Genomic DNA, 21425 nt, shown 5'->3' with positions numbered 1-21425 from the left:
ATACTTGTTGTCTATGTTTCGAGGGGGTGGCTGAAAATTTGAAAACTTTTTTCGGCTCAACAGGTCTGCTCAAGATTAATCGGTTTCTTAAACGCTCCATAAGTTTTTTTTTCAATGGTAAATTAACATTCAGTTGTCTTACTTGGTATTTGTTTCATAAAATGAATTTAAGGACAAATTACGTTATTTCTGGTTTTTCAACAAAAAAAAAACAATTTAGGCTTAGCGGATTTTGTTTTCTGGGCTGGTTTGGTTGTATCTGAAGTGGCGCGAAGCTCTGATTCACCAAGCTCTGTGTTGATTGATGTTGAAAGGGACCATTTTTTGGCTAAAAAGTTTCTCAAAGCTGTAGGCAAGGTAATGAATCCAAACAAACCCTTTCAAAAGGATTCAACTTTTAAAAATTGAGTAGCGAGGAGCTTAACGCGAAGATTCGTATCTGGGTTAAAAATAAGTAGAGTTTTTTCTCGCTTTTTTTTGTTTTTCATCATCCATGATTGGCTGAAACCTTCTCCTTATTTAATGAACTTTCCTTTAGGTTCTCAAACTCCACTTCCTGTCGTTGTCGGAATCATATATCGCACCAGTCGGCGGGGAGGCATATGTTCCTGCTTTTCTCTCACATTGGATGGGCGCGTGCTCATGACGCTGTATAAATGCAATCAGAGGGGATAGAGGTGCCCTCTGAACATTTGACATGTGACCATTTTCCATATTTTAATTTTAGTTAAAATAATAGGCGCGTTCTGGAAAACTCTTCTCTGAAATTCTGTTTTTTTGCATGCTGCCATAGAACCCGGAAATAATGACAGTTGATTGATGCCGACTTCCCGCTGAAAAGGATGACGATCCTAATTCTAAAAAAGCTGAAATATTACTGTTATGGAGTTATAGACTTTTTAATGGAGTTATAGACTTACTTTTTTTTTAATTGGTAGTTTCCCACAAGTTGTAGGAAAATGTATCAATTTGAATCCAATTTTGTCTTTCGTTTGCTTATTTTGTATAAGATTTCTGAACTTATAATAATAATACCGTATCTTGCCGGAGAGTTTCATGAGATGTTGTAAAAGATTGGAAATTTGCATAAATATTACAAGAAAACCTTATAAAAATTAAAATTAGTTTTTTTTTCAAAATTGCAATCTTTAAAAATTTAGGATTTTTTTAAACTTGCGAGAGCAAGTTTCTTGTAATCGGGAACTAGACTTTTTTCCCGTGAACAAATTTTCTTACAAGAAATTGAACTTGCTTTCAGTGTGTATGAAATTGATTTTTTTCCGGTAAAATTAAATTGCCGGACTTTCGTACTGTGAGCAAGTGTCTTGATAGTTGCAAGTTTTGATCATTGTAGTTTCAGGAGCGACTTCAAAGTTTTTTTATGAAATCTTTTTTTTTCGGCTCAACTGTTATCTGCTCAAAGATTGTCGACTTTGTTTTCGCTTCGTAAGTTTCGTTCCGTTGCTAATCTAAAAGTTAAAATGCCTTGCTTGGCATATTTGCCTAAAAAACTGTTTGATAAAAACGGCTTCTGAAAATGTATGAGATTAGTTTTTTGTATTTTTTTCTGTGTGCCTGCATAATCCCCTTATCTATTTTTACTTTACCAAACTTTCTACAGCCTCCGAAAAAACTAGTATGGGGGGAATATTTGACCCATATTTTTGGATTTTTTGTTTTTTTGAAAACCACCCTCCCAAATCTGAGATTATACAATCAATGGTTAGAATGGGTTTTGGGAAGCTTCCCTGCCTAATCGGATTCATTCAAAAAAAATTTTTAAGCAAAAAAAGAAATGGCCCTCAAAATAGTCAAATAAATTGATTTTTTGACCGTTTTTTGAAACTTTTTCAACTTTTCTCGAGAACTACCCTCTCAAATCAGAGATTTTGGTCTCAATCGAAATAACAGGTTGTGAAAAGCTCCCATGTATAATCAACTACGCGCAATTTTTTATCCCAAAAGGTATCGCCCTTGGAAAAGTTAATTCATGTTTTTTTTACCTGTTTTTTAAACTTGTGGAGTTTCTCGAAAACTATCCTCTTAAATCTGAGGTTTGCGTTCAATAGAATAAACAGGTCGTGTGCCTTTTTTGCATAAGTTTCTGAGCTTAAAGCGTTTTACTGAAAAAGTTATGAATCTCGGAAACGTCAAAATTTTGACCGTTTTTTGGAAGCTTTTTGACTTTCTCGAAAACTACTGTGCCATTTCTTAGGTTAATTGTTCAATCGAGAAGAGAAACCCTGTTTTGGTTTTCTTCTGTGCTTAAGCAGCCACGACCTCGTTTTTACAGAAAAAATGTATGGATTTCGGAATGTCAATTTTTGAAATCGATTTTCGGAACTTTTGAGCGTGTCTTAGGATTTTTTTTTGGGTTTTTCTTAAAACTACCATATCAAATCTAAGATGAAGGGTTAAATCGAAAAAAAACGACTGCAAGGTTTTTTTCCCTGTAGCAGCGTTGGCAGCAGCATTTTCCTGCAGCAGCGTTTTCTTTGTAGGAGAAATGTTATGTCTCTAGGAAGATTCCAATTTCTCAAAAGTTTTCACTCTTCTCACTTATTTTAGTAGAGAGACAGCTAAAGAATTGGGCAAATATGTATTTTTTTAAATTTTGAAATTACACATTTCAACCCTCATCAGTATATCAAACTCCCAAAGCATCACTCAGGTACCTCCAGTTTTAGCTGGCCCCCTAGTTTTTTTATCCAGTCATAAATAAGTTTTTTTTCTATAATTTTGATTTTTTTGACATATTATGTTTTTTTCTTGCAGTATATCGCGAGTGGAGCGAAGCTCCGCTTCGCCTACGTGCAAACAACATCAACCATATTCGCGTAATTTAGGTTTATCCATTGTGCCCTGGTTTTAAATATGTTGTGTGAAATTATGAGGTTTAAGTTGTGTGTTATAGTGTTTATCTATGAAGCGGCGAGTTATGATATTAGTATCCTTTTCTCAGCGAACTAATTTTATTTCCGTCAAATCTTGTTCGCTTGTGATTGTGAAGCATTTTCAGATTGAAACATACTCTTTTTTGCTTAGTTTGCGCCGTGGTTTTCGCTTAGTTTTTTGTCGGCTAGCTAGCTATGCTTTATTTGTGATGTTTTGCAAGTATTGCAAAGCTCCTATTCGCCTGTGTTTTGGACTTTTAGAGCGATTGTCTTCCGTTGTCGTGCTTATGCAGTTATGTCTAATTTTTTAAACGACGCCACTTGTTGCTTGGAATCCTATTTTTTGTTGGTCGAGAGCGCCGACCTAATTTTTCAAATGTTCTGTCAAATATACAGCATATAGTTAGTTTCATTGCGTTTTTGTGATGACTATAATTTTTGTAACAAAAATTGGCGTTTTTCAGCTTTATAGAACTCGTTTTTCTGCCAAATTTTTCAATGTATTAGGTTCAATCTAAATTTGCTATATTTGCTAGTCATATGTGAAACAATAATATTGCAATAAATGGGAAACAAATAAAATTTGTATGTAAACGTTAAATCGTTTTCTTGTTTGCTTAATTTTTTGGCTTTAAGCTTAATTTGTCGCACATTTCTCATAATGTATTCGTTGATTTTGTGATATACTAGCGTAATTAAGATGGAGAATTAGCTTTATAACGTCGATTCTTCAAGTATGAAATTTCTTTAAAGCTCAATTACAAGCTCAGATAGAAGAATCGTTTGTGAGCAGATGAAAAAATCATCGGTTTTCGTTCAAATTTTCTAATCGTCTTTCTGATAAGACATGAGATATCATTCCTTGTTCTCTTGTGGAGGAAAATCAAAAGTCACATATAAATAGATAAGTTCATTATAAAATAGTTTATCAAAAAATTTCAGAAAACTTTTTACTAAAAATATTGGCCAAACTACTTGTTCAATTACCTCGAGCAGTTTTAACTATATTTGAAAATCATTTCGATATCTTTCTTTATCGATCAATCTAATTGAATTCCGTAAAATCTGAAATTTCTTTGCTCTACGATTTTAGAACTGTTTTCAGAATTTAATGATTTTTTTTGTTCATTTTGCTCCTCGCCACACGACATGATTTTGTCTCATTATAATTATCGCAAAACGCGGTAAAATCATATAATAATGACATGATTTGTTGCGAACTAATTAATAATCCATTTGACTTCTAAATGAACTAAGGACAATTCAAGATTATGCGTCAACCAACTTGGCCAATTTGAATATCTGGCGACCACAGAGGCATCCACAATGTCGAATGGCACCTAAATTTTCCGTCAGCCCCCCCCCCACTTTGGCGGCGTGTGGGAGCGACTCGTCTCAATACTAAAACGAGCATTCTTACTAAATTTCGGTTCTGATCGACTACCAAGAACTCTATTTGCTACTATAGTAGCCGAGACTGAGGCAATACTCAATTCATGTTGGTCGAGACTGAGGCAATACTCAATTTTTTGTTGGTCGAGAGCGCCGACCTAATTTTTCAAATGTTCTGTCAAATATACAGCATATAGTTAGTTTCATTGCGTTTTTGTGATGACTATAATTTTTGTAACAAAAATTGGCGTTTTTCAGCTTTATAGAACTCGTTTTTCTGCCAAATTTTTCAATGTATTAGGTTCAATCTAAATTTGCTATATTTGCTGGTCACATGTGAAACAATAATATTGCAATAAATGGGAAACAAATAAAATTTGTATGTAAACGTTAAATCGTTTTCTTGTTTGCTTAATTTTTTGGCTTTAAGCTTAATTTGTCGCACATTTCTCATAATGTATTCGTTGATTTTGTGATATACTAGCGTAATTAAGATGGAGAATTAGCTTTATAACGTCGATTCTTCAAGTATGAAATTTCTTTAAAGCTCAATTACAAGCTCAGATAGAAGAATCGTTTGTGAGCAGATGAAAAAATCATCGGTTTTCGTTCAAATTTTCTAATCGTCTTTCTGATAAGACATGAGATATCATTCCTTGTTCTCTTGTGGAGGAAAATCAAAAGTCACATATAAATAGATAAGTTCATTATAAAATAGTTTATCAAAAAATTTCAGAAAACTTTTTACTAAAAATATTGGCCAAACTACTTGTTCAATTACCTCGAGCAGTTTTAACTATATTTGAAAATCATTTCGATATCTTTCTTTATCGATCAATCTAATTGAATTCCGTAAAATCTGAAATTTCTTTGCTCTACGATTTTAGAACTGTTTTCAGAATTTAATGATTTTTTTTGTTCATTTTGCTCCTCGCCACACGACATGATTTTGTCTCATTATAATTATCGCAAAACGCGGTAAAATCATATAATAATGACATGATTTGTTGCGAACTAATTAATAATCCATTTGACTTCTAAATGAACTAAGGACAATTCAAGATTATGCGTCAACCAACTTGGCCAATTTGAATATCTGGCGACCACAGAGGCATCCACAATGTCGAATGTCACCTAAATTTTTCGTCAGCCCCCCCCCCCCACTTTGGCGGCGTGTGGGAGCGACTCGTCTCAATACTAAAACGAGCATTCTTACTAAATTTCGGTTCTGATCGACTACCAAGAACTCTATTTGCTACTATAGTAGCCGAGACTGAGGCAATACTCAATTCATGTCCGTTAAAGCAGGACAGTAGTGACCTCGACGACGACGTTCCACTGTCACCCAACCACTTCCTAATGGGTCGTCCATTCATCTACGCTCCGGCAACAGCCTTCTACGAAGCATCTACCAGTAAACTGTCCAACAAGTCCTGTAAGCTAGCAAAAGATAGACTTGACAGCTTCTGGAGGCGTCTGCTTAAAGAGTACGCTCCGATTCTCATCAAAAGGACTAAATGGACGCAAGCCGAGGAACCACTCGAAAAAGATGACCTCGTGTGGATGCTTGAGGGCTTTACACCACGAGGCATCTGGCCTCTGGGTCCAGTGCTAGAAATTTTTCTCGGCTCGGATGGCTTAGCGCGCTCATGTTAACTGAAAAAGCCCTATGTTTTTTAACAAGACCAGCGGTGAAACTTGTCCTCGTATCCCCAAAAAAAGGAGATTGAAGACCACTTTAATTGTACTGCAAAAACAAAAAAAAACTGGGCTCAACCCCTTCTTCTTCGATTCCAATTAAAATATCCCTCCCCCGAGGATATTCAGGACGTGAATTTGTCTCACATTATTTCTCGCAAAACCTTGACCGACTTGAATACAAAGAATAAAGTCTTGTATCGTAATCTATCTGAATTTCAATTTTTTTGAAAATCATTTTCTATGGCTGAACACTGATATGTACCGCAATTGGTGCGAGGCTCGGCCTCGCCTCCAATTCAAAGTTTAAAAATGGTTGCAAAAGTTGTTCGTATAACCTTGAATTTCGACGAGGCTTTCAGCATTGCAACCTCCAAACGCTAATTTGTCCGAGGCTTAAATTCTACTTAGTAGTTATTTGCAGGGAGCGGAAAAAATGTAAATACTTTTTTTTGAACTTTTTTATACGTTTTTGTGCCTAATTAGGTAAAAAACAACGCAAAAACATATAATTTTGCCTTAATTTGCAGTAAATAGTAAACAAATTGCTTGAAGAACCATAAATTGGAGTTTGTGATGAAAATACTTGCCAAGTTTGTCTATGTGCGGATAAAAAATTCCGTAAAGTCGATTTTTTATGTGATTTGAAGCAAAAACTGCGTGACTGTCAGAAAATACAGATGGAAATTGTTTACGACCACAAATTTAGTTTATTCTCGCTTCGTGGGTTTTTGTGAACGTGTCTGAGGTACGCTTGAGCTGTTAAAGTGTTGTTCTCGTAAGTTGGGCTTTGATATAGCCCGAAGTTCGGCTTTGACTTTTGAGTATAGATTTCGAATTTTACTATTTTCTGGTTGTCAATATAGAATTATTTTTTTGTCTTGTTGAGTCGCTTGGGGTGGTTTTCTATTATTCAGACCAATTTCAAAAAGAATTTGCTGTGGGAATCGATCCCTGTGTTCACAGTTGCTCGCACACCGCTATACTAACCTGACTATACGGTTGGTCTGTATCGAGTCTATTTAAACTGCTCGCTTAACACTACTTATCCAGCATTACAAAATCGTTCAAAATTCAATTGAGGCTTAATTCAACTTAATTGGTGGTAACAATTCCATATGCAGTCAATATTTCATTTTCCAAATCTAATTTGTTCAAACTGAGTACAATTTGTCTTAGCTGCAAAAGATGGGTTGATTTGTGCGTCTCTGATGCGCTAAAATGTTTTGGAAAATGATTTCAGGTTAAATTGTTCAACAAAAAGTCAATTACAACTGGCTGTATGTCCTGAAAACTGCTTTGAAGTCATGTCAGTTTTGAAGTCTGCTGGCGACTCCTCTAAGTTGAAAGCGGAGGCTGATGTTTTGTCCGGAAGTTTTTTACAGGACGATGAAGGAGGTGGTCTGAACAAACACAAGGAGGAGAGTGCTCGAGCAGTCAACGCTCTAACGCTGTCACAATTGTCAAAACAGCATCAACAGGTTAGTGTCAAGTTGTAGTCTTTAAACTCAGATATGGCCTTATTGTTCCGACAAGCTGGCCCGAAGGCGTGAAGGAGCTATTAATTGAGGTGCGCAGCTAGTAACTTTAAAGTACATGGTTTGGGTATCGCTCGGAATTTTCTGCTCTAGATCTCAATATGCTCTGTCTGCCTTTCTCACCTCACATTGGATTAGCTCAATCAGCATAATCATTCCGCATGCCAATTTTTGGTCTGGCCACTTCACGGAAAGGGACTAGGGGACAAGTTTGGTATCATTTTAAAGCCCCATTTTTTCTTATTGTTTTCAAAAATAAAATCCGAATAAGAAAAATAAATAGGCTTTTTTCCATTTTTCTAAACTAATTTACACGGACGAATGATCGAAGGAATTTTTATCTTATTCTACTGTGTTTGTGTTTTGAGAACGAGGGGGGCATAATAGTTTCTTATTATTCTTAACTTTTTTTTCAAATTTTTATTTTCCTGTTTTTGGGCTTCATAAGTTTCGGGCTATATTATATTGACTTAGTTGTCTCATTTTGTTTCATTTGACGAGCAAATAATGTTTTTTGAGTGTTTAAGGGCGAGGGGGACTTTTTATAACTCTTAAATCTTGTTGATTTTTTTCGGCGTAAAATGTTTCCGCAAAGTTTTTAGTTACCGCTTCGTAAGTTATCTTCCGATGCTAATTTCAAATTCTATTGTCTCGCCATGTTTTTGTTTCATGTTTTTGTTTCAAAACTAACCTTATTCATGATGATAGATCAGTTTTTTTGATTTTTTCTGGTGTTATATCGCAAGTGGTGCGAATCTCAGCTTCGCCTCTGTGTACAAATTCTGCTGACGTGCTCACTTCTACTGACATTCTCAATTTTATGAAATTTCGAATAAAGCTGTTTCGTAGCTCATTCGAGGTAGTACTTAATAGTTTCAATGATATTTATCAACAAAATGTTGATTTTTTCGAAATTGTGGTTTTCTTTTTAATTTTTGTCGGCAGATTTTTTATTTTTATTAAATGCTGTTTATATTATCTGGTACCGTTTTCAAGCAGTTTGTTCCATAGCTTTGTTCTTTAAAATTTTGATTTGAACAGTTCGTATTTGATAAAAAACAGGTATTTTGCAAATGTATGCGGTTTTTTCATTTTTTGAGATGCTTTGGAAAATTTTTTCGTTTTTTTCATAAATTCAAGTTTTTCTCAAAAAGATCCTAACTATGCTTCCTTGTCTGATTGCATAATCCCCTAGTCACTTTTTACCGTACGCCAATATCTACAGCCTTCGAAACGATGTGTGGGAGAAATTTTTGATTTAATTTTTGAAAATTTTTCTTTTTCTCGAAAACTACCCTCCCAAATCTGAAATTTGTGCTCAATTGAAAGCTAAAGTTTTGGAAACCTTTCCTGCGTAATTTTGAATTTTCTATGATTGTTTCTTTTTTGTGTTAATGAGGGTCGACCAAGTTTTTCGCCTTAATCGACGCTCGTTCCTTGATTCTCAATGTTTATTAAGGCCGTTTACGAACAACATCCCAGCCAAAGGTATGAAATTTTCGTAGATATTCATTTTGAGTAATTTTTTTTCAGCTTTTTTTTTAAAAAAAAGTAACTCTCTTCTTTTTTTCTATCGATATCTTGTAATGCAATGTTTTAATTGCATCGAAAATCGGCCTCGCCTCTGTGTTCATTTACGTTTTTCAACTTAGGTTCGGACCACTCTGTGTGTGACTTGCGCAGCAACCGGCGATCCTTGTTTTTATTCCGACCATTGATAATGGGAAGGAACTTAAGTCTTCGTGTTTTTAATTTTTTTCACCTAAAATCAGGTTCCACAGGTAAGCACTGGAATGGTTCGAGTGATGTGTTATATTGAAGACCTTTCAGTCGTGAATCGAAGGACATAAATTTTTTTTAAATTGTCAGCGTCGAAAAGAACTGGGTTGAAATTTCGAGTTTTGGTCTTATCTCGAGCAAGAAAGCAATTGAGTAACGTTCTTTTTATTGAAAAAAAGGCATTCCGGCCGAAAAATTATGAATTATCTGTGAGGAACTTTTTTTGGAAGCTTTAATTTGTTCCATTTAAAAAATTTTTCGTACTTTTGTTGAGTTTTTTCATTTTTTGGTTTGTCATTCAATTTTTGAAGATCACTGTTGCAAATTTCGCCATATTTACTAGCTGACTGTGGTTTTCTTGAATATCTTCGAAGCATTTTGTGCTACTTGCACCGCAACCGGATAGCCTTTTTTCTTTGTAATAATGACCAAATGGTTCGAGTGACTAAGCATTTTAAACCTCTCTTAGTCGTGATTCGAATGAAATTAAAAGTTTAAAATTTCTCCCAGTGTGAAGAAAAACTCATTTGAAGTTTTGGAGTTTTAGCTCGAGAGAGTTGTTATTTTAAAAGAAAAATGTTCATTCAAGTAGTAAGAAAATTCAGTTTCACTCAGGGAAAACTAGTTTTGAAAGCTTCATATAGCGGTTATTTGGCATAAAAAAGTTATTCTACTTTCACAAAAAATTTCAAAAGTTTTTCTTCATTGTTTTATCTGTTTTTAAGAGTCAGAGAACATAGTTCAGGTTCTTGAATAGTTGCTGATGATTTTTTATTTTGTTTTTCAGAAAGTCTTACAATTTGTTCAGGCGCAATTTTATTTTTTCGCGGTTGGACTTATGGTTTCTTTTAAAGTTTAGTTCATTTCCTTTGTTAAAAGGAAGGCAATCACCCAATATCTAACAGCAACAGTGTTAAGTTCACTAGAAACGTGATCGACTTCCTGTTTCAAAAGTGGAACTCAATGTTCGGATATCTCAGCGGAAAAAAATTTACCTTTTGATCCAGTTTTATCAAAGCAGGTTAATTTCATCAAAAAAGTGTCAATCATAAGTTGCTATAAAAATTTAATGAGCTGTAAGGTTTTTTTTGTAAATTCGAAAGTTTTAAATTCTTCAAAAATTAAGTCATTGTTTTCTGTTTTCTTGTGTTCGATCACTCTTTCCCAATTGTCCGTTGGTTTGTTTGTTTGTTTGTTATCCATTTTTCGAAGAATGTTGTCGATTCTGCCTAGTTCACTAAATTTTTGCTTGTTTAGTTCTCACAAAACGAATTATGTTTGAAAATTTAAAAAAATCTTCTCAGTGGGTTTTTAATTAAGTTTGAACTAGACTTTGTTTACTTGCCCAACAACAGGCTATCCTTGTAATAATCGGAATTGTGAGCCAAAGTTTAACAAGTAATAGTTCACGGATGGCAGCCAAAAAAGTGAGTTTTCTATTTTTCCAATAAATTTTTAAAAGTTCTAACGTTTATTTAAAGGCTTTCAAAACTGTATATCACGTGAAGCGAGGGTCCGTTTCATCGTTTCCGTAATAGAAATTTGAATTGCTTGTTCATATCAATTTTCCTGATTTTTTAAGTTAATTTGGTCAACTGTTTGTTTGAGGAATCATATAAAAATGGTGTAATTCTCCGCTACTTATATCGATCGCATTTGAGTTAAATTAGATAAGCAGGAAGATTTCTATCGTTCAGATATTTCTACGAGACAATTTCCTCCTAATTTTCTACGCAATTGCAAACAACTATTAAATTAAATAATTAATGCGTCGGCTGCATGTATTGGCTGGGTCTTTAATGTAAAATAATTGTTGACCTTGGTGGCAATTGTTTTCTATTTTTTTTTAATACTGATCAACACTTCTTTTGACATTAGCGTGGAGTAGTCTTTCTTAGGGAAAAGAGTAGAACGAGCTTTTATCTGTGTCATTCCGTTTGTGCTGTGCTCTGCTGAGAGGAGGGATGATGATTATGCTAGTGATGATGATTATAACGTAATGTGGTGTGTTTTGTGACAGCAATAGTGTGATGTGCTCTCTATCTCCATCTTTAACTATCTCTCTCCTCGCTTTTTCTCTTTTTCTCTCTTCTCTTCTGTTTATGTATTTCTCTCTTTCTATATCTCTATCTATTTTGTTACATAGTGTAATATCCACGCAATGGTAGTGCGTGGATAGAGAGAGTGTGTTTTTGCATCTGCCTACCATCTGCCCTGATATGGAATGTGTGACGCACCCACCTGCCCACCACTCACCCCACCACCTGCAAAACACTCTCGCTACATCCATACATCCACACACATACATACATATATACATCCACACAAGCAGAGCAAGAAAATAGAGAGAAAAACAGAGAATGTTGCTACTCCCTCAGTAAAACTCAAGAATATTGACAGTAAACTACAGAATTGAAAGAAAAAAACTAACAGAAGAATCCGTTCAAAAGTTTGCACACTTTATATTACCTGATCTTTCTGAAACATCAATTATACTCGTCTTAACGTGCTGTCGTCATAGTTGGCATATCAATAATTCCACTTTTCTTTCAATTGATTGCTGTTTTCGTGAACTAATTAAGTATCGCATTTTGAAATCGGCCTTAAAACTTTCTTGGAATTGATTCAATCACGCGAATTTAGGCTGCTTCAAAAGCTCACAGACGCTTTAGTAATTAAGTGTTTTTATTTAGTCTGCCTACCCGTTAGAACATGACTTGCAACACAAATCAAATTCCACAATTTCCGACCAGTTACCCAATGAACCCTTTTCTAATCATATCTCCACAGTTGGAGACAAATACTGGGCCAACCCAGAGGACTTTCTCAATCCCCCGCCATCTCCACTCCTGTGCCAAACTAAATCAAGAGATTATATCGGTGGAGAAAGTAAAGAAACAATTTCTACCGTTACTACAACTGCTGCTGATGGACAAGTTAAAACGGAGGAGAGTGCAGATAACAAGCTGGTTGAGCACGATGAAGCACAGGTAAGAAGTTTAATTTAACTGAACTTGAGGCAATTTCTGATCTTCCGGCTACAGTTTCTCACCGTTGGTTCGTTTGTGAGTGGAGTTAGCCTGTTTTTTTTTGCCAAAACGTTTTCTATTAGTTATTTCGTGTACCGCGGTACCTTTTTTATAAGTCTTTCTTTGGACTATAATTTCTCCGGTTTCGAAATTTCGTGTCCTGAAGAAAAAAAGACTAATTGGCGAGAAAGTTCGAGCAGTGAAGTTTAGTTATTCGTTATGAAATCGGTTAAAATTTCTTAACTAAACATCACTGCTCGAACTTACTCGCCAATTAGTCTCTTTTTCTTCAAGACACGAAATTTCAAAACTGGAGAAATTATAGTCCAAAGAAAAACTTAACCAATTGTAATATTTTAAACTAAATTATTGCATCAAATTTCGCTTTTAAACAATGATTACCTCTCATTTTTGTTGTAAACGGTTCACGTTTTAAGGTTATATGACATGAGAGTTTTTTCGGATGTTAGCTAATGTGTATTAAGTCGCGAAAGTTTGTAGTGAAACGAAGCTCCGCTTCGCTAGATTTTTTTTTATCAGGTTACAACTTGTTTGACAAAATCACTTGAATCATTTGATACTTTGTAAAGTTACTAAATATGTTCTTGTAATTTCCATTTTAGTTTTTTTTTCGCTGAAAAGCTGCATTTGGCCTAAATTGTTACAGCTTTTGTTTTAGCGTATTTTATCGCATCCTTTGAAGTAAAAAATAGATTTTTGTACTTTCGTGTTTCCGGAGGGGGATCGTAAATTTTCAAAAAAAAAAAAATTGCCCCTTTTTGGCGGCATAATTGCTGCTCCATAAATGTTGAATATCAAATTGGACATCATTCCTGAGAAAGTTTTTTTTTTTGAAACTTTTGTATTTGGTATTTTGAAATGTACTCGATTTTTTCTTCGGTTTTCCTTTCGTTTTCGGTGTGCTAATTGCTACCTTGCAATGCTGTGTTTGTGTGATATTGCAAGTGGTGCGAAGCTCCATTTCGCCTTTGTGTCTAATAGACGTCCTTGGTCAACAGAATTTCGGAAGCATTTTTAAATCGTTATTGCTCAGCCTCTGAACCAAATTTTCCTCTTACTTACATTTTAAGGTTGGAAATTACATGGGATCTGCTTCCTCGGGTGAAGAAGGACTGTTTTCGGAGCTCAAAAATGGACTGAGCAGTATCACGAGTGGTGATGTAGTTGGGCGTCAAAAGTGTCCCAGTCAAAACAACAACAACAATGAATGCAGAGACGAAACAGGTGAGTTGATTACCCTTGCGATAAAAAGGGTGTTGCAAAGGGGTACTAGACTTTTTCCGGTGAATATCGTTCACAGAATGGTCAACTTGTAATCAATATCAACTGTTGAATATCCACTAATGAGGTAATAGCAATTTCAGTGAATTGGTAGCATATATCCTTTTCAGAGCAAATTAAGAGTTCTTGTAAAGAAAAAAATAGAATCGGTGCCAAAAGTTTTTCGTTGATTTTCGGTGCTGAAGGTCATTTGGCCTTAATTCTGTCGTGTATTCTGTCGATTTCAACTTTTGTTTCAAATTCTTGGTCAACAGCTGTTTTTTTTTGCTGTATAGATTAAATTGTTTGGGAAGGTAGCCGTATTGCTTGGTCTGTCTGAGATTAAGCAAATATAAAGTGCTATTATATTCAAAAAAATTTCGTATTGAACTGCCATTTATAGTGCAATTTTTTTGTAATTAATTTTTTCCCTGATTTTGCTTAGCTTAAAAGTTTTCATATAGAGTAGCGGTATTTTTTTTGATCTTATTTTTATCCGAGCTTTTTCTGGACTTTTTGAACCAATTGAAAATAAGTTTTCTGGGTTTTGATTTTTTGGATTTTTTTTGGGAAATGTTATTATTTTCAATTTATATTTCGGTTTTTATTTTTGAATCAGTTGAATTTTAGTTTCATACGCTAAATATTTTGGATCTTAAAAAGATATGCAGTTTGTTTAAAAGTTTTTTCCAGATTTCATCGCTTATCCTATATCCTATGAGCATTTTAAGGCAGTGAAGCCGAGTTAATTGAAACTGGACTAAATTTGTTGCTTGCAGATGTTTAATTTACTCATTTGCTGGTGATTGAAAAAATCTCACGAAACAGAGTTTTGAAACTTTTTTTTACTACTTTCTTTGTTCTACATTGCAAGTTGTTGCGAGGCTCGGCTTTCCCTCTGTATTCAAATCTGTGGTAACCTATCTGCTTGAGACTTCAAAGGCTTATGGTTCGAATCCGGCGGGCCGTTTTCTTTACAAACAAATAGTTTTCACCATTTTCGTAGGCGAAAACAAGCTATCCTCCGTCTGTTTATTTTTGTCGGTTTAATGCACTTTTTCTGTCGGCAGCCCGACTCTTGTTGGAGGTTCAACTTTCTTCTTACTTCATGATGGAGGTAGTTTAGTTTAAAAGTTTTTAATGAGCCATGAATACTCTTATAGAGGTCTTGGTGATTTTTTTTGGGTTTTTTCAGGGAAAGTGCTTAAAATTTGCTTACGCTAAAATTTGGCTTTTCGCGGTTTAATTTTTTTAAACTTCATTTCCTTTGTTCAAAAGAAAGCAAACTCCACTAACGAGCAGCAAATGTGTAAAGGTCCCTATAAAGGTCATCGACTTCTAGTTTTGAAAGTGGAGTTTATTTTTCAGATTTGCCAGTGGTATAAAAAATTTACCTATAGATTATGTTTTCTCAAATTGGGCTAATTTTATCAAAAATTTGTCAATCATAATTTGTTTTACAAATTCGAAGAGTTTTAAGGCCAATAATTTTGCAGATAAATTTACTCGAAGTACGAAGGTTTTTAAAAACTATATAGTACTTTTTCGGCCTCCTTGCGCTCGTGATTCTTTTCCAACTGTCTTTTGGCTGTTTTGAGAATTTTAGTTATATATTTTTTGAGAAATTTTAAAATAAAAGATATCTAATTTAGAAAAATTACAAAACCCAGTTAAATTCAAAGTTTTTAAAAGTTTGTGATAGTGCATGAAATTTTGTTCCAGACAGTTTTTTCTAGTTCTTCAAAATTTGTATAATTTTTTTTGACTAGAAACTATATTTTCAAGGATTCTTTTTTAATGTTGATTAGGCTTCTCATTTGTTGTTAATCAAAGTCATTTATGTTCGTATCGCAATTGTCGCGAAGCTCAGCTTGGCTTTTGCGTAGAATTTTTTTCATGTTGTTTGTATCTTTACCAACTCCGATTTCAGTATTGCAGTTGTTTTGTTTTTCGTTTTTAGTCTCCTTGTTCTGCTGCGAAGGTTTCGGCCTATAATTTATCGTCTTAGAGGCCTCTTTTTAATTAGTTTGAGGAGCAAAAAAAGGTTTCTCCAAGTATTTTAAGCGTGGACTTTGAGTTTTCTTTCGATGCTTTTTTGACATTCAATTTTTTCTTGGCATATTTTCTGGAAAAGAAATTTAATTTAAGACAACGTCAAGAAGAATGTAGGAGCATTTTTAGAAGATCAATTTTCAAAAAGTTTGAATTTTTTTCTCTACGGTTTTCATCTCTATTTCTGTCGTTTAGTTTGTCTTGCTATTTATACGTTGTTTCGCAAGGAGTGCGGAGCTCTGCTTCGCGTTTCTTTGAAAAATTCTTAAAGGTACAGTAATTCAGTTTCAAGATTTCGATTTATTGGTTTATCTGCAATAATGAAAGTCATTCATTTTGCTATCGGTAGTGGAGCGAAGCTTTGTTTTGTCTTTGTGTGTAAATTTATTTAATAGGATAAGAGTGCAGCATTATAAACTAAAGATTAAGCTGGCTCAAAGTATGTGCCTATTTTGGACCTCAAGATTCTTAAGTTTCCAAACATTTTCCCATAATTACTTTTTACTAAGCCACATTTTTCACCCATATTTGTACACCCATCTGCGAGAATACGAGTTCGTTTATGATATAGGTTTTTCTGCATTGCTCACCTGGTTTTTAAGTGTAAAAGAACACAGTCATTGTCAATCGTAGAGGTTGTGATGATTTCGTTGTCGTTCCGGCCATTGAAAATAGGGAGGAACTTTGTATTTGGGTGCGTTATAGTTTTTTTTGTTTTCCGCTCAAAATCGGGTACCACTAATAATCATCGGACTGCATTGAGTGGTATATCATATTAAAGCCCTTACAGTCGTGATTTGAACCACATTTTAAACTTACAAAAAAGTTTTCCCAGTTTTGAGAAAAACCGGTTTGAAACTTTTGACTTTTCGTCTTATTTCGACCGATTAAAGCGAGCGAGCAGTTATGTTTTAATTGCTTAAAAGCTTACAATAGCTTAATATAAAACGTAAAAATCTAGTTTTACTTGGGTAACGTTAGCTTACCTTGAGTATTTTAGCGCCTTTTTAGAATCACAGTGTTCAAAAAAAATTGATAGAAAATTTTTCGTTTGATTTTTTTTTTTCGCTTTTCTATTAAGTTTTCTACAATTTTTTTTTTCAGTTTGCTTATATTAGTATGGCTGTTGAATATATTTCAGTTTTTTGTTCGGTTCCTTTTATCACACCACGTCGTTAAAACGACAATAATTTGAAAAAACTTGGTTGTATTTATTTACACAAGCATATCTGGTGTTATAGTATGAACTTTCTTTTTTCCAATCTAAGTCGCAAATAGGGTTGCGATGCAATTGTTGCGACAAAATTTGTTCATTTTGAAAGTGTTCATTTTGACCCAGCTATTAAGTACAGCGAATGCTAAGGATAATAACACAGACTATTATATTACAAATAGCACTTTAGCTTCAAGGTAGCCCGGATTTTTTAATGAACTTTTTCGTATACTAATTAAAAAAATGCGTCCGTTTTATAAATTGAGGAATGTTAGTTGGTAATTTTTTTTCAAATTGACTTGTACTGCTAATGCGTCTTAATTGGCTTGCATCACTTAGCAATTATGTAGACTCATAATTGGCGTGTGTCACCTACGAAAAATCGAAGACTCGAAGTTTTATTCATTTAAGTTTTCCCAGTAGCGTTATCGGTCATATTTTTGCTTGTGTATGCGAAATGCAACTTCGCCTCTGTGTAAAACAATGGCGGAACATTCTGTGCTACTTGCACATTAACCGGCTATCCTTGTTTTTTTTAAAGCTTTTTGCTGGTTTAGCTTTATAAGTTCATTTTTTTGTTCAAAAGAAGGTTAAATCCATTGTTGAACAACGAAAGCGTTGGGGTAACGAAAAAGGGGAATTCTAGTGTCAAAAATGGACTTAATTATCTGAATTCCCAGTTGAATAAGAAAAGGAACGTTGATAGAATTTCCTCTAAATGGGATAACTTGAAGAAAAAAAGAGGCATGTTTTGTTGGCTTTGTTGTCGGTCGTTATTTGGGATGCTATCGCTATTTGAGTCGCATAAAAAATGTAGAGGAGTCGAACCTCTGCCATTTTTGTGCTTGATATTAGAAAGCGTTATCAAATAGGAATATATACTTTTTTCGGGTTAACAACTTTAATAGAAACACTTGGTATCTTGGTTCATGATGAATTCAACGACTGGAGGCAACGAATACGCCTGGGACGGCAAAGGTCATGGTTTCGAAACTGACCAGGATCTGTGTTTTTTTTTCAAACACGTTTTGTCGGTTCTATTGCAAAATCTTAGAATTCATTTGCTGCATGCAGCTTTCATCGCAGCTGATTTTTGTTTACTTTTACTGCTGAAATTTGTAATTGTACTTACTTTGACTTCGTGTATTTTCCTTTTTTCACTTTTTTTGGCCTAATTGATTTCGGCTTATATTTTATTGGCTTACTAATTTAGTTTTAGGTAATTCGAGGGAATCATAATTTATATGCTTTCCTCTATATCACACAAAACGTTAAAAATCCCAGAATAGATATTATAGTTCGAAGTTTTTCATGACAATAGTTTTATTTTCGCTCGATAATTGTTTTTGAACGCCGTCAACTGTGTTTCTGGACGTGCTTTATGCAAACATAAAATCATTCCAGACAACATTTTGAAGTTGTTTTTAGTTGTAGCTTCGAAAGCTTTTCCGTTTTCCTTGGACTTAGTTGCTCTCCTTTCCTTTCCTGTATGCTGGCTTGCAATGCAATTTTTATGTTTTCGCGAGTGATTTACGCTTGAGTCTAGCAAGCATTTTCAAATCGGGATAAAGAGTTGTTAACAGGTTTTGTTACGCAATTTTGTGCGTTACGCTTGGGAGTAGCAAGCGTTTTCAAATCGGGATAAAGAGTTGTTAACAGGTCAAATAACGAAGTTTTCTTAAATTGAACATCGTTTCTGAGAAATTGTAGAAGAGTTTGTAGCTGTGTTTTTTCTATGAAGGAATGGAGTGATAGTTTTGCTTCTTATTTTTGTTCCGATAATTGAAAATGGGGGAGAACTTGGTACAACTTTGTATTCGGGTATGTTTTAGTTTTGTTCCAGGCAAAATCAGGTAGCACAAATAATTATTGGGCTGGGTTGAGTGATATCTCATAATAAAGCCCTTTCAGTCATCATTCGAACCACATACAAAATTTTCTTAGTGTTGAGAAAAACCGGTTCGAAATTTTTGATTTTTCATCAATTTCGAACGAGTAAAGCCAGCGAGCAGGCTTATTTATGTTTGACTAAGTCGTTTAGAATAGCATTTGTGTAATGAACTTTAGCTTTAATTGAATAAAGTTAGTTTTTAAGAGTAATGAACGTAGTGAGTACTCTTATCTAGGTTTTGCTGATTTTTTTTCAGGAAAGGTAAAATTTTTTCACGCTTGATTTTGACTTTTCGCGGTTTGACTTGTGATTTTTTTTACTTCAGTGCATTTCCATCGTTGAAAGGAAGGCAAACTCCACTATCTAACAACAAAAGTATATAGGTCACGAAAAACATGATCGACTTCTAATTTCGAAAAGCGCATCTATTGTGTTCTGCGAAATTCAAAAATTGAAGTAAGTTATTTTTCACTTTTCTTGCATTCATTACTCTTTTCAAACTGTCAGTTGGCAATGTTTGCTGTTTTTTAACGCCATTTTGGGAATCAAAAACTTTAAAAAATGGCAAACTTAAAAAAATGAGTAATTTTTCTTATTTTGCCTATTTTACTATGACTGACCAATATGCCTGAGTTCTAGTTTTTTGTTCAGATATTTTTATTACACCACCGAGAAAAAACGGCACGAATTTGAAAAAAAAACATATTGTTGTTAAGACTATGGTCGGAACATTCTGTGCTACTAGCTTAGTAACCGGCTATCCTTGTTTTCGTTGCTTAGTTTTTAAGCTATAATTTAATCTGATTAAAATATTGAAAAAATCGTTTCACGCTTTTTGCAAAAAATTTTTTTACCTGGATTGAAGATGCTGGAAAAGTGTTTTTCGAAACTGTAAGATCCTTTGGCAGTGAGTAGTAAGTGTTTTGACATTTTGAATTTTTGTTTTGCCTGCTCGGCTTCGCCCCTCTTAATATATTTCACTCTAGTATTTTATCCTTTTTTACTGCAATTTGCACACAATATTTGAACTTGTTTTTATAGCTAATTTTTTCAATCAGAATTCAGTTTGATTCGAAAATTTTGACGAAAAAGATGTTTCAACATTTTTTGTCACAAATGAATTCTTTAAATGGGTTGAGTTCTGCCCGATTTTTTTATGGAACTATAGATGTCTGTTTGTGAATTGTCAGCGTTTTGGATCGCTATTTTGAGGATGGATCGTGTTTTGAGTTACCGGTGTTTGGTTTGCTATTTTGTGGAGGAGATAGTTATCTTTTCTGTTTTGCTAAAGGGGAGGAAATTTCAGTCTAGAATTTAATCTTGATTGTATTAAAGCATTGGACGAGATTTTCTTTGTGCAGTCTTCTCTAAATATGATTTCATCGGAGTCGAAAGTGTTCATAAAAGCCCGAGTTATTTTCTAAATGGTTCCTTCAATCAAAATAAAAGCCTATTTAATGCTGGTTTTTGTGTAACCGACTATATTTTATGAAATTGAGTTTTTTAACAATTTTCGAATTTTTTGTCTCTCTTCGCTAGGGTGCAATGCGATACTTGCGTTGCATCGCAAGCGATACCAATCTCCGCTTCGCCTATGTGTAGAGAATGGCTGGCTCGTATATACTCCTCAAACTCTTTGAAGTTTTTGAAACATGAAATATTTCGCAGGTTTTTCAAGGCACATTTTTTTTACACCTGAACCATTTTTTCACGATACATTTTTTTATCTCTGAATAAAGAAAAAAAGAAGATAAAAAAAGAGGTTTTTTCCTTTCAATTTTGGCTCCTGAGAATGTTCATACCGAGAATATCAGAATGTTCACGTCAAGAAAAATTCAAAATTATTTTAAATTACGTACATCGTGTCTATCATAACTGAGCATTAAAAATGGTTTTGTTTGATGAAAGAAATCTTATAAGAAGCTGCAATTAATAAAGTTAACTGTTTTCTCAAACGATGTGGGAACTTTTTTTGTTAAACTGAAAATGTGACCTCGTTTTGTTTCTGGAGCAGTGAAATTTGTGACAAACTATTAAACAAAATGGATGCATAATTACATTATTAGTTGAGACTTGGCCTACTTCATCTGCATATATAAGTATTGTTTTGTTGTTAGTAGTTGTGTCCCATTTAAAAAGTAGCATGAATGGTAAAAATTCCTCTTTTTATCTCAGTTCAGTCAAAATAGGAAGACGGGAGATGTTCAAGCCGCGCTTAATTGCGACTTCTAGCTGTTTGTGCGCTGCATGTTCATCGTTTGAAAAAGATTTACTCGTAATCTTTCTCTGTTTTAATATTATTCTCTCTCGCAAGTCATCTATTTACAGAGTTTAATTGAGAGGAGGGCGCTTTGAGGCTATCGCCAGCTGTTGGCATTCAATTTAAATGTTCAAACTCCTCGTTGCAAAAGCTCTTAATTACGCCTCTTTCATTCATAGTTCTAATTTAGCCTCACCAAACTATCCTTAGTCACTGGTAGTTTTTCATATAGTATTAGGTCTTTCCTTTATGGTCCTCTTTGACAGTAATAGCAGTGGAGGAATTTGATTTGCCAATTGACGAGTTTTGAAGTAAGCAATATGGTTCCGGAGTCACAAACAATATTGCTCGATTAAGTTGATGATTATTTGATGTTCTTGAAAATTTTTGACTCATAC

The 21425-nt window shown here is 34.3% G+C and overlaps 1 protein-coding gene across 2 annotated transcripts in view; it reads left to right on the top strand.

Moving 5' to 3' along the window:
* The first annotated feature begins 7231 nt into the window (after positions 1–7231).
* Positions 7232–21425, top strand: part of LOC134845245 (uncharacterized) — a 58789-nt gene continuing 44595 nt past the window's right edge. For both annotated transcript variants that reach the window (XM_063862170.1, XM_063862169.1), the window contains exons 1-3: positions 7232–7465; positions 11995–12291; positions 13422–13575. In XM_063862170.1, coding sequence (XP_063718240.1) covers positions 7292–7465; positions 11995–12291; positions 13422–13575 — 625 coding nt within the window. In that variant the 5' untranslated portion in view covers positions 7232–7291. The remainder of the gene's footprint in view (positions 7466–11994; positions 12292–13421; positions 13576–21425) is intronic.

This window comes from Symsagittifera roscoffensis, chromosome 4 (assembly GCF_963678635.1).
Source record: "Symsagittifera roscoffensis chromosome 4, txSymRosc1.1, whole genome shotgun sequence".
Lineage (NCBI taxonomy): Eukaryota > Metazoa > Xenacoelomorpha > Acoela > Convolutidae > Symsagittifera > Symsagittifera roscoffensis.
The sequence above is the reverse complement of the archived record's forward strand: the minus strand, read 5'-3'. Positions and strand labels throughout refer to the sequence as shown.